General features: G+C 33.5%; 4 protein-coding genes and 1 long non-coding RNA gene across 5 annotated transcripts in view; all 5 read left to right on the top strand.

The window, feature by feature from the left end:
* The window catches only part of LOC135193918 (uncharacterized), a 569995-nt gene that overhangs the window by 341346 nt on the left and 216659 nt on the right, over nt 1–11990 (top strand). The window lies entirely within an intron of this gene.
* The window catches only part of LOC113395575 (uncharacterized), a 333619-nt gene that overhangs the window by 133285 nt on the left and 188344 nt on the right, over nt 1–11990 (top strand). The window lies entirely within an intron of this gene.
* LOC113402324 (meso-2,3-butanediol dehydrogenase-like) lies at nt 384–1240 on the top strand. Its single transcript, XM_026642535.2, has one exon. It carries the CDS (start codon nt 455–457, stop codon nt 1199–1201), a length of 747 nt encoding a protein of 248 aa, XP_026498320.2. The 5' UTR covers nt 384–454; the 3' UTR covers nt 1202–1240.
* LOC135193906 (meso-2,3-butanediol dehydrogenase-like) lies at nt 5652–6639 on the top strand. The gene has a single exon (XM_064218330.1). The coding sequence runs from the start codon at nt 5772–5774 to the stop codon at nt 6519–6521; it is 750 nt and encodes a 249-aa protein (XP_064074400.1). The 5' UTR covers nt 5652–5771; the 3' UTR covers nt 6522–6639.
* Nucleotides 8307–9159, top strand: LOC113402325 (meso-2,3-butanediol dehydrogenase-like). The gene has a single exon (XM_026642537.2). The coding sequence runs from the start codon at nt 8389–8391 to the stop codon at nt 9133–9135; it is 747 nt and encodes a 248-aa protein (XP_026498322.1). The 5' UTR covers nt 8307–8388; the 3' UTR covers nt 9136–9159.

Below are 11990 nucleotides of genomic sequence, written 5' to 3'. Positions count from 1 at the left end.
GTAGTCCATGTCCTTCCTTGGAGTTCAAGCTTGTTTCACAACAAATTTAATCAATTCGGTCCAGTGATTTAGGTTTAGCCGTGGAAGAGCAACAAATAGACAGAGTTACTGTTGCTTATATACGTATAGATTTATTTATAATTACTTCATGGAAAGGGCTTGGAAGGGTTCTGGGCTCATTTTTCGTTTTTGCTTTGGAGTTATATTAAATTAGCCCATAGCCCACAATCTCTAACAAATACAAAATGAATTACGTAAAATGACATTTTAGATGCATGCAGTTATTAATATCTGTCCAGTTAAGATAAACTTAGTATTTACAAAGTGCGACTTGCGAATTATTTATACAAATTCTTATCTTAATTGTAACGTTACACTTATATTTATTCTGATCTTCTGTTTTAATAGAACTGCAATATTAGCGCAGTATCAAATACACCTTCAGACAAGAAGCATGAGTTTCAAGAATAAAGTTGTGATAGTGACGGGCGCTAGTTCCGGTATAGGAGCAGCGGCTGCGATCGCGTTCAGCGCTGATGGAGCGCGCGTTGTTCTGGTTGGCCGTGACAATACTAAGCTTAAAGCAGTCGCCGCGAAATGCACCAACCCCCTCGTGATCCTCGCTGACCTTTCTAAAGATGAAGACGTGAAACGTATCGTTGATGAAACAATAAAGAAGTTCGGTCAATTGGACGTCCTCGTCAACAACGCGGGTATGGCAGTTTTAGCCAGCCTTCTTGAAGGAGACATGATGAAGTCTTACGACACGGTTATGAACGTAAACGTTCGCGCCGTCGTTTACTTAACCAACTTGGCTGCGCCGTATCTCATAAAGACTAAGGGGAATGTTGTCAATATCTCCAGTGTGTCTGGTTATTTGACACCTTTTACATCATCTACAATTAATTATAATATATCTAAAGCCGCTTTGAACCATTTCACTGCATGTGCTGCTACCGAATTGGGACTGCACGGTGTACGAGTGAACGGGATTTGCCCGGGGCCGGTTAGAACCGACTTCTTTTCAAACAATAAATACTCTACCTCATGGGATGATCTATCGAATATAACGCAACTTGGTAGAGTCAGTGAAGCGAATGAAATCGCAGATTTGATAATGTACCTGGCGAGTGATAAAGCCAAGTCGATCACTGGGTCCAACCACGTCATAGACTGCGGCACGATGCTTAAACGCGTGTAAATAAATTGTATCTTCTTAAATAAAATTATCTAAAACTTACCTCTTTATAGTTTTATTTATATTTAAATTAAGACATATGTAGTCTTAGAAGAATTACCTACACACTTATTAAATAATACGCATACGCTGCGGCACGATGCTGAAATGCAAGTAATTAAAAATGCATGTCCCAAAATAAATAAGACAATAAAAAATTTAAGTTTTTATACCTTTCAGTTTGCATAATTCAATTTTAATAATGAAAAAATGTTACCATTATTAAATAAGAATATATTTGTCGTTGTTAAAATTCAAGTTTATTGTAAATGATAGAATTAAGAAATACTTATATTACAACCCTTATCAATGGAGAGAAAAACAGTGTTAAGTAAAATTTGTAATTTGTATTAAGAAAGTAAATCTATATATATATATATAAAAGTCACTCACTGATTAATCACGAAATCTCAGAAACCATAACACCTACAAACTTGAAATTTGGCAGGAAGGTTTCTTATAGGGTGTAGACATCCGCTAAGAAAGAATTCACGGAAAGGATTTTACGAATGTCCACCCCTGAGAGGGTAAAACGGGTTTAGAAATTTGTGTTTAGTTTGTGTTTTATAAGTTTCGAGCGGGCACAGCCGCAGGATGAGCTAGTTATAAATAAAATACGGCCCTGGTGCAACAGTTGAGCGGAGGTCCCTAAAAATTATTTTACAAATTAATGTAAACATTTTCATTTCTGTCAGTCATCTGACTGACGTCAATCGTCAATAATATTATTTATATCAGTAACTTTAAAAACAGTCACTAGTAATACTTTTTTATAATTTAGAGATAGAGTAGATATCTAAATATATGTTTCATTAAAAATTTTAATTCGTCGGAATCTCTATGGTGCCCATGTCTTGTTGAGGTCCCGGGACAGATGCCCCAATGGCCCTAAATCCGGCCATGCTATCTTTTAATAAGCTCTCTTTTTTTGTATTTTCACAAAAAAATATCTTATTATGTAAAGTAAATATTTCGTAAATGAGTTTACAGTACGATTAGCTAAGATCATTGTAATTAAAAAAATACAGCATGATAGCTTGCAGTGACGCGTTAAGACCTTTTCCTGCGAAATCTCCAGCTGGTCTGATACTTATTTGGTGGCAGAACTCTAACCAACCTCTTCTGAGTAGGTACTACACATTCATCAGTTACTCTACCGTAAGTAAGCACTACAGTAGTTCTAGTTCTGTTCTACCTTATGATATCAAATAATAATTTCATAATGAATCAAATCAAAATACTCTTTATTGTACATCAATAAACAAATGTATAAGTCATATTCAATGGGGAATTATCGCTAAGCTATCTCTTGCAGGAACCTTAAGGTACAGGAAAGAGACAGAGGGAAAAGAGGTAGCGTTGTACATGCCACAAATAAAAATTATAGATAAATACCAATGAAATATAGCGAAACTAGATTTTACAGTCAGATTATTCATTAGGCTTATGTTTGTTTTAAAAAAACAGGAATATCAAGTTGATTAGGTTGCCATAAAATTACTCATATATTTTGTTTATTTTCTCAAAAACGTGACGACAGACAAGAATAAACTTGTTACTCTAAGTACCCGATTACACAGGGTTAGTAACTATTTTTTAGGGCAATGTATACGTTTTTACAACAGGATCCCAGAAAACGTTCAAAATTATTCAATTATAAAATTCAAAAGAATCGTTAAAGAGCGTTGGTGTGTTAAAGGATATTACAACACTAATGACTTTTTAGTTGACTGCACACCTTGGGAATGAAATGATCGCCTCCAGGCTGTTTCAAATAGCTAGAATATAATTATTATTGTACATGCAAAAAGGAAAAAAAAAAATCCCGCTGACATTCTTTCGTCGGTTCTTCTCAGGTCCGAGGTGTTAAATTCCGAACCGGTGGTAAATTTTTGACTATCAATAACCAAGTGTAAACACTTCTATATTGAATAAAGATTTTTGACTTTGACTTTGATAGACCTCCATAATTTAAACTGAGTCATATTTATATTTATATCAGGATTTAGGTCCTAAGTAAACAATGCATTTTACGAACCCCTAAAAACGTGTACCTAAATTTAACAATGATCCGCTGAGTAATTAAGGTGTGGCAGTTTAACTCGGACAAGTGCAATTCAGACTCGCGCACTGAGGGTTCTATACCAACAGACACACAGAGAAACAGACACTAATATAACAATAATATGTGGTTTTATTGTTATTTGTGCTACAAGATATTGCTTCTTTTACTACAGCACTACGTGGCCTGACCCTCCCGGAAAAAGGAACAGAGGTCGCCCCCTTGAAAGATGGGTAAACGAACTTTTGAAATTCCTAAGCAAAGACTGTATGAGAATAGCTCAAGACAGAAAATAATTGAGTGAGATAGAGGAGGCCTATTCTCGTCGAGAGGTCCTTAGTTAAAATTAGATTTAAAAAAATATCTCTCTTATTACTAAGGAATTAAAAAGATTTAAATAAAAAATAATATATTGCTTCTTGCCAAATTTCGCAATTATAATATAGGTTATGATTCCCTTTATAAATGTTTTATATTATAAATACGAAATAAACGACCATATCTTATGATTGCGTAGACTTGGAGTTTCGCTATTTACACAGCTCCAACGGACCGCAGACCAGTATCAGTACATAGTATTAATTTCTACTTTATACCTCTACACGTTCCTGAGATAAAGAATCTCGCCGGACAGACGGCCAACGAAGTGATCTTATAACCTTTTTCCTTTAGAGGAACCGAACCCTAATAGACAAACTCACTGTTGCATATATAATATTAGTTAGGATTTAAAAAAGTAAAAACATATTTTCATACATCACGACAAATTAATCGCAACAATATTAAAATTATAATACAAGAAACAAATGACAATCAATAAAAGCGATCTCTTTGCGGTTTTTACTGTTTATATTTTCATATAATCGTCGTTATTGTCTCTTCTCGAGTACTTAAGTGTTGTTCAAGTATGCATGTGTACACGTAAACTTATTCATCAACAAGTGTTGATGAATATAATCAAACCTGTTATTTCAAATAACATAAGTATGTTAAAGCGGTAACAACAATCTTACTAACTTACGTCGGAATCTGCAGTACCCTTTTATAACAATAAAAAGCAACGAAATCGAATTCTGCGATGAAAATTATCTTTAACTGTTGACGATTCATAACGTTTATAAACTAACTACCGTCCCTACTTTGACATGGTATCTGAGATGTTTGTGGATAATAATAATTCTGTTTTCTAATCAGAGCTTGTCGCGAATATAATAAGCATTTTGGGAACATTGATATATTTCATTTGTCTTTGATTAAATTTAAAGATAATATTTGTAACAATCTTAAATTAACTTAATTATATACTTTTAATATTGTCCAATATTTTTTATCTTATTGTGTTAAAATATTTGAGTGCATTTTATGTTTTATCAATCGGTGGAAACTTCGCTGGATAATGTGATATTTAAATTGTATTATGTTATCAGATTATATTTTATATCTGCTTGTTTCCCAAATATTAAATAAATAAATAAATAAAAAACACGCTAAATTGCTTGTTATTTTATTGCTAAGAAGGATGAATCCCATAGCAACCCGAGTAAATACGAGTGTTAACCATAGCAACACGTATAACATAATTCACGGTATCATGATATTGTTAAATATTGATACACACAAACACATCACGCACATACACGCACACACAAGCGTTCCATATCAGTGCAGTGTAAATATTTAATGTCATCGTGGTCAATAATACAAATAATAATCCTAGATACTAATTTATAAATGAAAAAGTTTGAATGGATTGATGTTTGTTAATCAATCATGCATACGGCTGAAAGGATTTTAATACAATTTGTGACACAAATAGATTATAGTTTGGAGAGTACATAGGTTATTTTTTATCGCTAACGTCTTCACTAATCCCTTCAAACGCGGACGATGTCGCTGTTTGAAACTAGTATTGTAATAAAAAAATAATATAGACTAATAAGAAATAAGTATTATAAGGACTTGGTACTATAGTTGAACAGTTTTTAGTTGACAGATAGATGAATATACAGAATACAGGATCCCCAAGGATAGGTGCCCGCACTCTGATACTGTGTACGGCACTCCTTACAACTTTTCTCTAACCCTTACTCAAATGTCACGTAATTCATTTAAGTAATGTTATATATCATATACACACTGCTCTATAACCATATATTCATATACTAACCAGTCTAATAAAATTTACTTAGTCATTTTACTCTATCTATAATATATACTAAAATATACAATATGTTAGATTCAGTATTCCTCTATTTCAGATAATACTTGTATATGTAGATAAGATAGATGCACTATTTATCTAGTACCATGTACAAATTGTTTATATAGACGTCTATAACGATAGTTACACTACACTGGGCTATAACTAACCTAAAGTGATTAATATTTATTCTGATCTTCAGACGTTTTAATAGCAGTTCTAATTTGTCGCGACAACTAGCGCAGTATCAAATACGATTTCACACCAGAAAGATGAGTTTCAAGAATAAAGTTGTGATAGTGACGGGCGCTAGTTCCGGTATAGGAGCTGCGGCTGCGATCGCGTTCAGCGCTGATGGAGCGCGCGTTGTCTTGGTTGGCCGTGACAATACCAAGCTCAAAGCGGTGGCCGCGAAATGCTCCAAACCACACGTGATCCTCGCCGATGTTTCCAAAGATGACAACGCTAAACGTATCATTGACGAAACTATAAAAAAATTCGGCCAACTGAACGTACTGGTCAACAATGCCGGTTTTTCGAACGTGACTGGCTCTCTTCTTGAAGGAGACATGATGAAATCCTACGACTCAATTATGAGCGTAAACGTTCGCGCCGTTGTTTATTTGACCAACTTGGCTGCGCCGCATCTGATCAAGACTAAGGGGAACATTGTCAATATTTCCAGTGTTACTGCTCATTTGCCACCATTCACACCGACTTCGATAAACTACGCGGTTTCTAAAGCCGCTTTGAACCACTTCACTGTATGTGCTGCTACAGAATTGGCACCGCAAGGTGTAAGAGTGAATGGCATCTGCCCGGGACCGGTCAGAACCGACTTTTTAGTGAACGCTAAATACCCTACCACATGGGATGATGTAGTGAACGTTACACTGCTTGGTAGAATCAGTGAGGCGAATGAAATAGCAGATTTGATAATGTACCTGGCGAGTGATAAAGCCAAGTCGATCACTGGATCCAATCACACCATAGACTGCGGCACGACGCTTAAACGCAAGTAGTTAAAGTACGTCAAAAACTAAAACTTGTATTTTGGTATCATAATTTGATGAATATTTAAATTTATGGTTTAAATAATGTAACAAATTCACCGCTAATAACTGGAATGTATCATTTTCATATATTTATATTAATAAAACTTGAAACTGATGAAAGATTTTTTAGTAAAACGCTTATTAGTTGAGAGAGTTCCAATTAAACTAGCCAAAAAATAATAAAATATATTTATAATTATATTTACAAAGTAATTAAATAATAAAAGTTGTATTGATTTAATTTTTCGCTAACATTTTTTTAGACATTTGTTATCATTTGTTCTATTTTATTTATAACCAACGACCCACCCCATTTGTCCCCATCGCACGTGTGCAATGCTGCCACTAAATATACTACAGAATGTCTTAAAACGTTCACAGTTTTTCAGTCAATAGACAATACAAACCGCTATGTTCATGCGTTTTAAATCTGTAACCTCTTATTGGCTTATTTTCGAAGCGATTTGAAGCAATACAACATTAATCCTTATCTAAATAAGTACCTTAAACACATTGTGAATTTAATATAAATCATAATGGCCCATTACAGCATTTAATTTAAATGAATATTTTCGAAGATATTATAGATTTAAAAAGCAGGGACATAGCAGTTTGTATTGTCTAACGACACAAAAACTGTGAACGTTGTAAGACATTCTGTAGTGTATTTAGTGGCAGCATTGCACACGTGCGATGGGGACAAATGGGGTGGGTCGTTGGTTATAAATAAAATAGAACAAATGATAACAAATGTCTAAAAAAATGTTAGCGAAACATTAAATCAATACAACTTTTATTATTTAATTACTTTGTAAATATAATTATAAATATATATAAATATAATATAGGCAGGTTGCTAGTTTATTATAAAATTCATACTGATTTCTTTCCTGTATATAAAAATGCATATCGCGACCTGATAGCTAAACGAAATATTGACCGTTCAATTAGATACACTATCTTAATGATTGTTGTTTCATAATAGTTTTATTATTTTAATTGGTTTAATAAAAAAGTATGAAGTTATTTCGCAATGTATTCGTTTGGGAATTATAGAAGAATTATCGAAAATATCACTAACACAAATACAAATTGCGGACGCTGAGATAAACATCCACATCTGCAATATAGTTTGAAATATCTACACTGATGACGTCGTCCTGACTGACTTCGGCCACGGCGAATCTCAAGGGAGACCTACAGCTACGAAGGATAAAGCTCTTTTCACAGATTTAAGGGATGATTTTCGCGATAAACACTAACCCTATGTCCTTCCCTTTGAGTCTCTCAAACTATTTCTATATAAACAAATTTCATCTAAATCGGTTCAGCGTTTTAAGTGTAAAGAGGTAAGAAACAATTTTAAAAGTTACTTTAGCACTTATAATATTTTATTATAAATTAAGGAAATTACTAATATTAATAAAGTTTGTTTAAAGCAGGTTTAAAGCATGTTATGATTATTCAAAAAATGTATTCCAAAAAGTGATTGGAATTTTCTTTTCTAAAAGCGTAACGTTGGTCGCGACATATATCAAGATCAGAAGCCTTCCTAACCAAATAATTGTATTTTTTTCTTACCTGAACAATCGCTTCGGACTGAGGCATTAGCTCTATATCATTGGGCATATTTTGTCTATCCAGATAAGATAGACGCAATATTTACCCAGTGAGAGCTATAGTTATGTAAACGTTTATCTTTATACCCATTGTTGCACTAGATTATATAAAAAATAGATAAAAAATAAATGATAGTAGTTAGTTGTGATCTTTAGACGTTTAAAGAGCCACAAGTAATAGCACAATATTGAATAAACCTTCAAACTACTGGAACATGATGTTCAAGGATAAAGTTGTGATAGTGACGGGCGCTAGTTCCGGTATAGGAGCAGCGGCTGCGATCGCGTTCAGCGCTGATGGAGCGCGTGTTGTTATGGTTGGCCGCGACAATACCAAGCTAACAGCGGTCGCCGCGAAATGCACCAACCCCCTCGTGATCCTCGCCGATGTTGCCAAAGATGACGACGCGAAACGTATCGTTGATGAAACAATAAAGAAGTTCGGCCAAGTGGACGTCCTCGTCAACAACGCTGGTATGTCAGTTTTGGCCAGCCTTCTTGAAGGAGACATGATGAAATCTTACGACACGATTATGAGTGTAAACGTTCGCGCCGTCGTTTACTTAACTACCTTGGCTGCGCCGCATCTGATCAAGACTAAAGGAAACGTTGTCAATATTTCCAGCGTCGCTGGTTATGTAACACCAGTTACACCAGGTTCAATAAACTACGGTGTTTCGAAAGCCGCTTTAAATCACTTTAGTATATGTGCTGCTGCAGAATTGGGACCCCACGGTGTAAGAGTAAATGGCATCTGTCCGGGACCAGTCAGAACTGACTTTTTAACCAACGCTAAATATCCTAGCTCATGGGATGACTATACGACGAAACTAATTCTTGGGAGAGTGTGTGAAGCAAACGAGGTGGCAGATTTAATTATGTACCTCGCGAGTGAGAAAGCCAAGTCTATAACAGGATCTAACTACGTGATAGACGGCGGTATAATGGTCAAACGAAGTTAGCTGAATAAAGAGTATTAAAATTGTGTGTGTGTTGTGTTGATTATTTTCATATCTTGTTTATTGATTATGTCTGTGATTTTAAAATTTATTTACAATACAAAACTATCATTTATAATACATATCATTACAGGACATAGTTGACAATATTAAAAATAAATCTCTATGATATATATAATACAGTGCAAGTGCATGTCGTTAAAAAAAAAACAAAATTTACATACTGTCAGTCAGTCAACATAAATTGCAATTTTAATTAGTGATATACAAATTTGATGTTGTATGATAAATAAATATTGAATGATCATAAAAATATAAATGCTTAAGCAATTGTTTCAAAGCAATAGTCAAATTGCAAACAAGACTCGGTTTAGCGTGTATTCTGAGGAGTAGAGAATTCCAAATTTTTATGTTCTACTCATAGTCGAACTCTTCGTTCTGAAGATAATTTACTATTAGAAATCCCTCCTCATTCGACTTTATTTTATACAAATTCCTTTACTGTTCAGGCTGTTCGTCTGTGGAACTCTCTTCCTGTTGAAGTAAGACGTGCACAATCACTTGCTTCATTTAAAACTATGTTGAAACAATACTATCTTGCACTTCAATGTTGTATATTTTCGTGAGAATTTTAGTTTAATTTTATAAATAATTTATATCTGATTAGATACATACATGTATGCATGTTAGACATCAGGTACTGTACATTATTTTATTTTAAATATATTATTATTTCATTGTAATGTTATTTCATATATTATGTTCATATCTGTCTTGTACACCTCTATCTCTTTCTATATCTTTCTTTCCTCTACCTTAAGGTTGCCTGGAAGAGATCGCTGTTTTAGCGACAAGGCCGCCTCTTGTGCATCTTTCTTAAACTAAATAATGTTTTTACCGGTGTACAATAAAGAGTATTTTGATTTAGATTTTTGAGTAGAGGATCCTACGTCCAAACTCCAAGAAGCAAATTCAGTAGGAATTTCTTCTGTCAAAGAAACTCATACGTTTAATAATTCATTCTGCAATGAAATAATAACAAAGGACTTTTAAAACTTGTTATATTTAGATTGAAAAATTTACAAATTTATATTCTTCGATATTCAAAAACAATGCTTTTAGCGAATATTAATAAAATTCATTGTGCTTCAACTAGAATGTTGTTATGCAGCGGTGAACAGCGGTAGATTAGATTAAAATATCCATACGATATCATAAATACATACAAAATAACATCATTATGCTTTAGAGACATACTCAACGCCTGTAATTAACAGACGATGGAGTATAATTTAGGTTTTTTTAATGACATGCCTTCTGCGTGTTATGAAATAGTAAATTTATAATATTCGTTATCTAAATTACCTTAGCAATGATACAATGTACAATTTTAGTAGACACGTTGATATGATGACGTAATCCTAATATACTCTATATTAGGTGCAAAAGTGTTATTAATAAGAACTCGCCTCGTATGTCACTTTTAAAATGTATGCCCTATTTTGATGGATCTATTCTTGAAATGTAATAATTGTTATATACTGGTTTTCGTCCGTGACTTATACAAATAATTGTGAGAAGTTTTAGAAGCCTTTGTGCTAAGTCTGGGCGTAAGCAATCCCTATTGCAAATTTCATCTAAATCCGTCTAGTCATTTTCACATGATTGAAAAACATCAAAAATTTCATCCTTTTAAATTTTTAATATTACTAGGTTAGCCAATTTCGCTTATCACTGTTTGACATTCTTTATCCAATTGAAAATTAAAATATACTAGTTGTTACCAGCGGCTTCGCTCGTGTTTGAGGGATTGGTCGTCAGCCTATATCATTCCTTTCAAGGAGTTCTGTGAAGCAAGTCACACCAAATTTCATCAAATTCGGTTCAGTGATTTGAATGTGAAAGAGAAACAGACAGACTAACGGAGTTACTTTTGCAACGATAATATTTGTATAGATTACGAAATTTGACAAGAAAAATTCTTCGTCGATATATTAAGATGTATCTAGAAGTATATGTTCCAAATATTACAATTTATACAATAAGATGATAACTTCATTATTAGTTCAGAGACAGGCAGAATGAAATTTGATGCAAGCGTCCTTCAATATAAATGAAATTATGAAGACATAGATGTACCCAACGAATTTTAAGAATATTTTTCTAATATTCCTGTAAATTCCTTTAAAAGACCTAAGGATGTCCTAGGCCTATTTAAGCGTTACGTTCCTGGGAATGAGGTAGAATATTCTTTTGAAAATAAACCTTCCTACGAAATAGTAAAATAATATGAATCATTAAATTAAAAAATAATATACTAATTTATGCGATTTATTAGTCAAATTATTAACAATGTAATGGATGTATTGGGACCACCCTTTGGAACTAAGATGTTATGTCCCTTGTGCCACCGAGTAAAGATTTTTTAGAATTTATATTCAATTCCTTGTTCAATCAAATCAAAATATATTATATGAAGTAGGCTTTTGCAAGCATTTTTGAATCGTCATTTTACAGAACTATATGAAAAGTCAAGCTACCACTCGTTTTAAACGTTTTACAATAACCGGCAAGAAACTCTACTGAGTATTTTTTAGTAACTCTCTCTCAACTTGTTACTTTTAAACAAACGTTTTGAATTTATGAATAGGCAACGTTAAAAAAAATTGGCATCAATCAAATAGTATTAAAATTTAGACTAGGCCAAGTTTATCGTTAGTCAAAAATGTTTAAAATTTAGACCAGGTTAGGCCCATAAAATGTATTTAGGATTTTCTATCGATAGATTTTATGTTGCAGTTTGGAAGTTGGTAATTTTTACACACCCGTGTTTTGGAAAACATATTTACTGGTCAGTC

The sequence above is a fragment of the Vanessa tameamea genome, chromosome 21, assembly GCF_037043105.1.
Source record: "Vanessa tameamea isolate UH-Manoa-2023 chromosome 21, ilVanTame1 primary haplotype, whole genome shotgun sequence".
NCBI classification, from domain to species: Eukaryota; Metazoa; Arthropoda; class Insecta; order Lepidoptera; family Nymphalidae; genus Vanessa; species Vanessa tameamea.
This window is presented reverse-complemented; position numbering and strand designations above follow the sequence as displayed.

Coding starts and splice junctions, on each gene's coding strand:
- LOC113402324 (XM_026642535.2), top strand. CDS start 455: ATGAGTTTCAAGAATAAAGTTGTGATAGTGACGGGCGCTAGTTCCGGT.
- LOC135193906 (XM_064218330.1), top strand. CDS start 5,772: ATGAGTTTCAAGAATAAAGTTGTGATAGTGACGGGCGCTAGTTCCGGT.
- LOC113402325 (XM_026642537.2), top strand. CDS start 8,389: ATGATGTTCAAGGATAAAGTTGTGATAGTGACGGGCGCTAGTTCCGGT.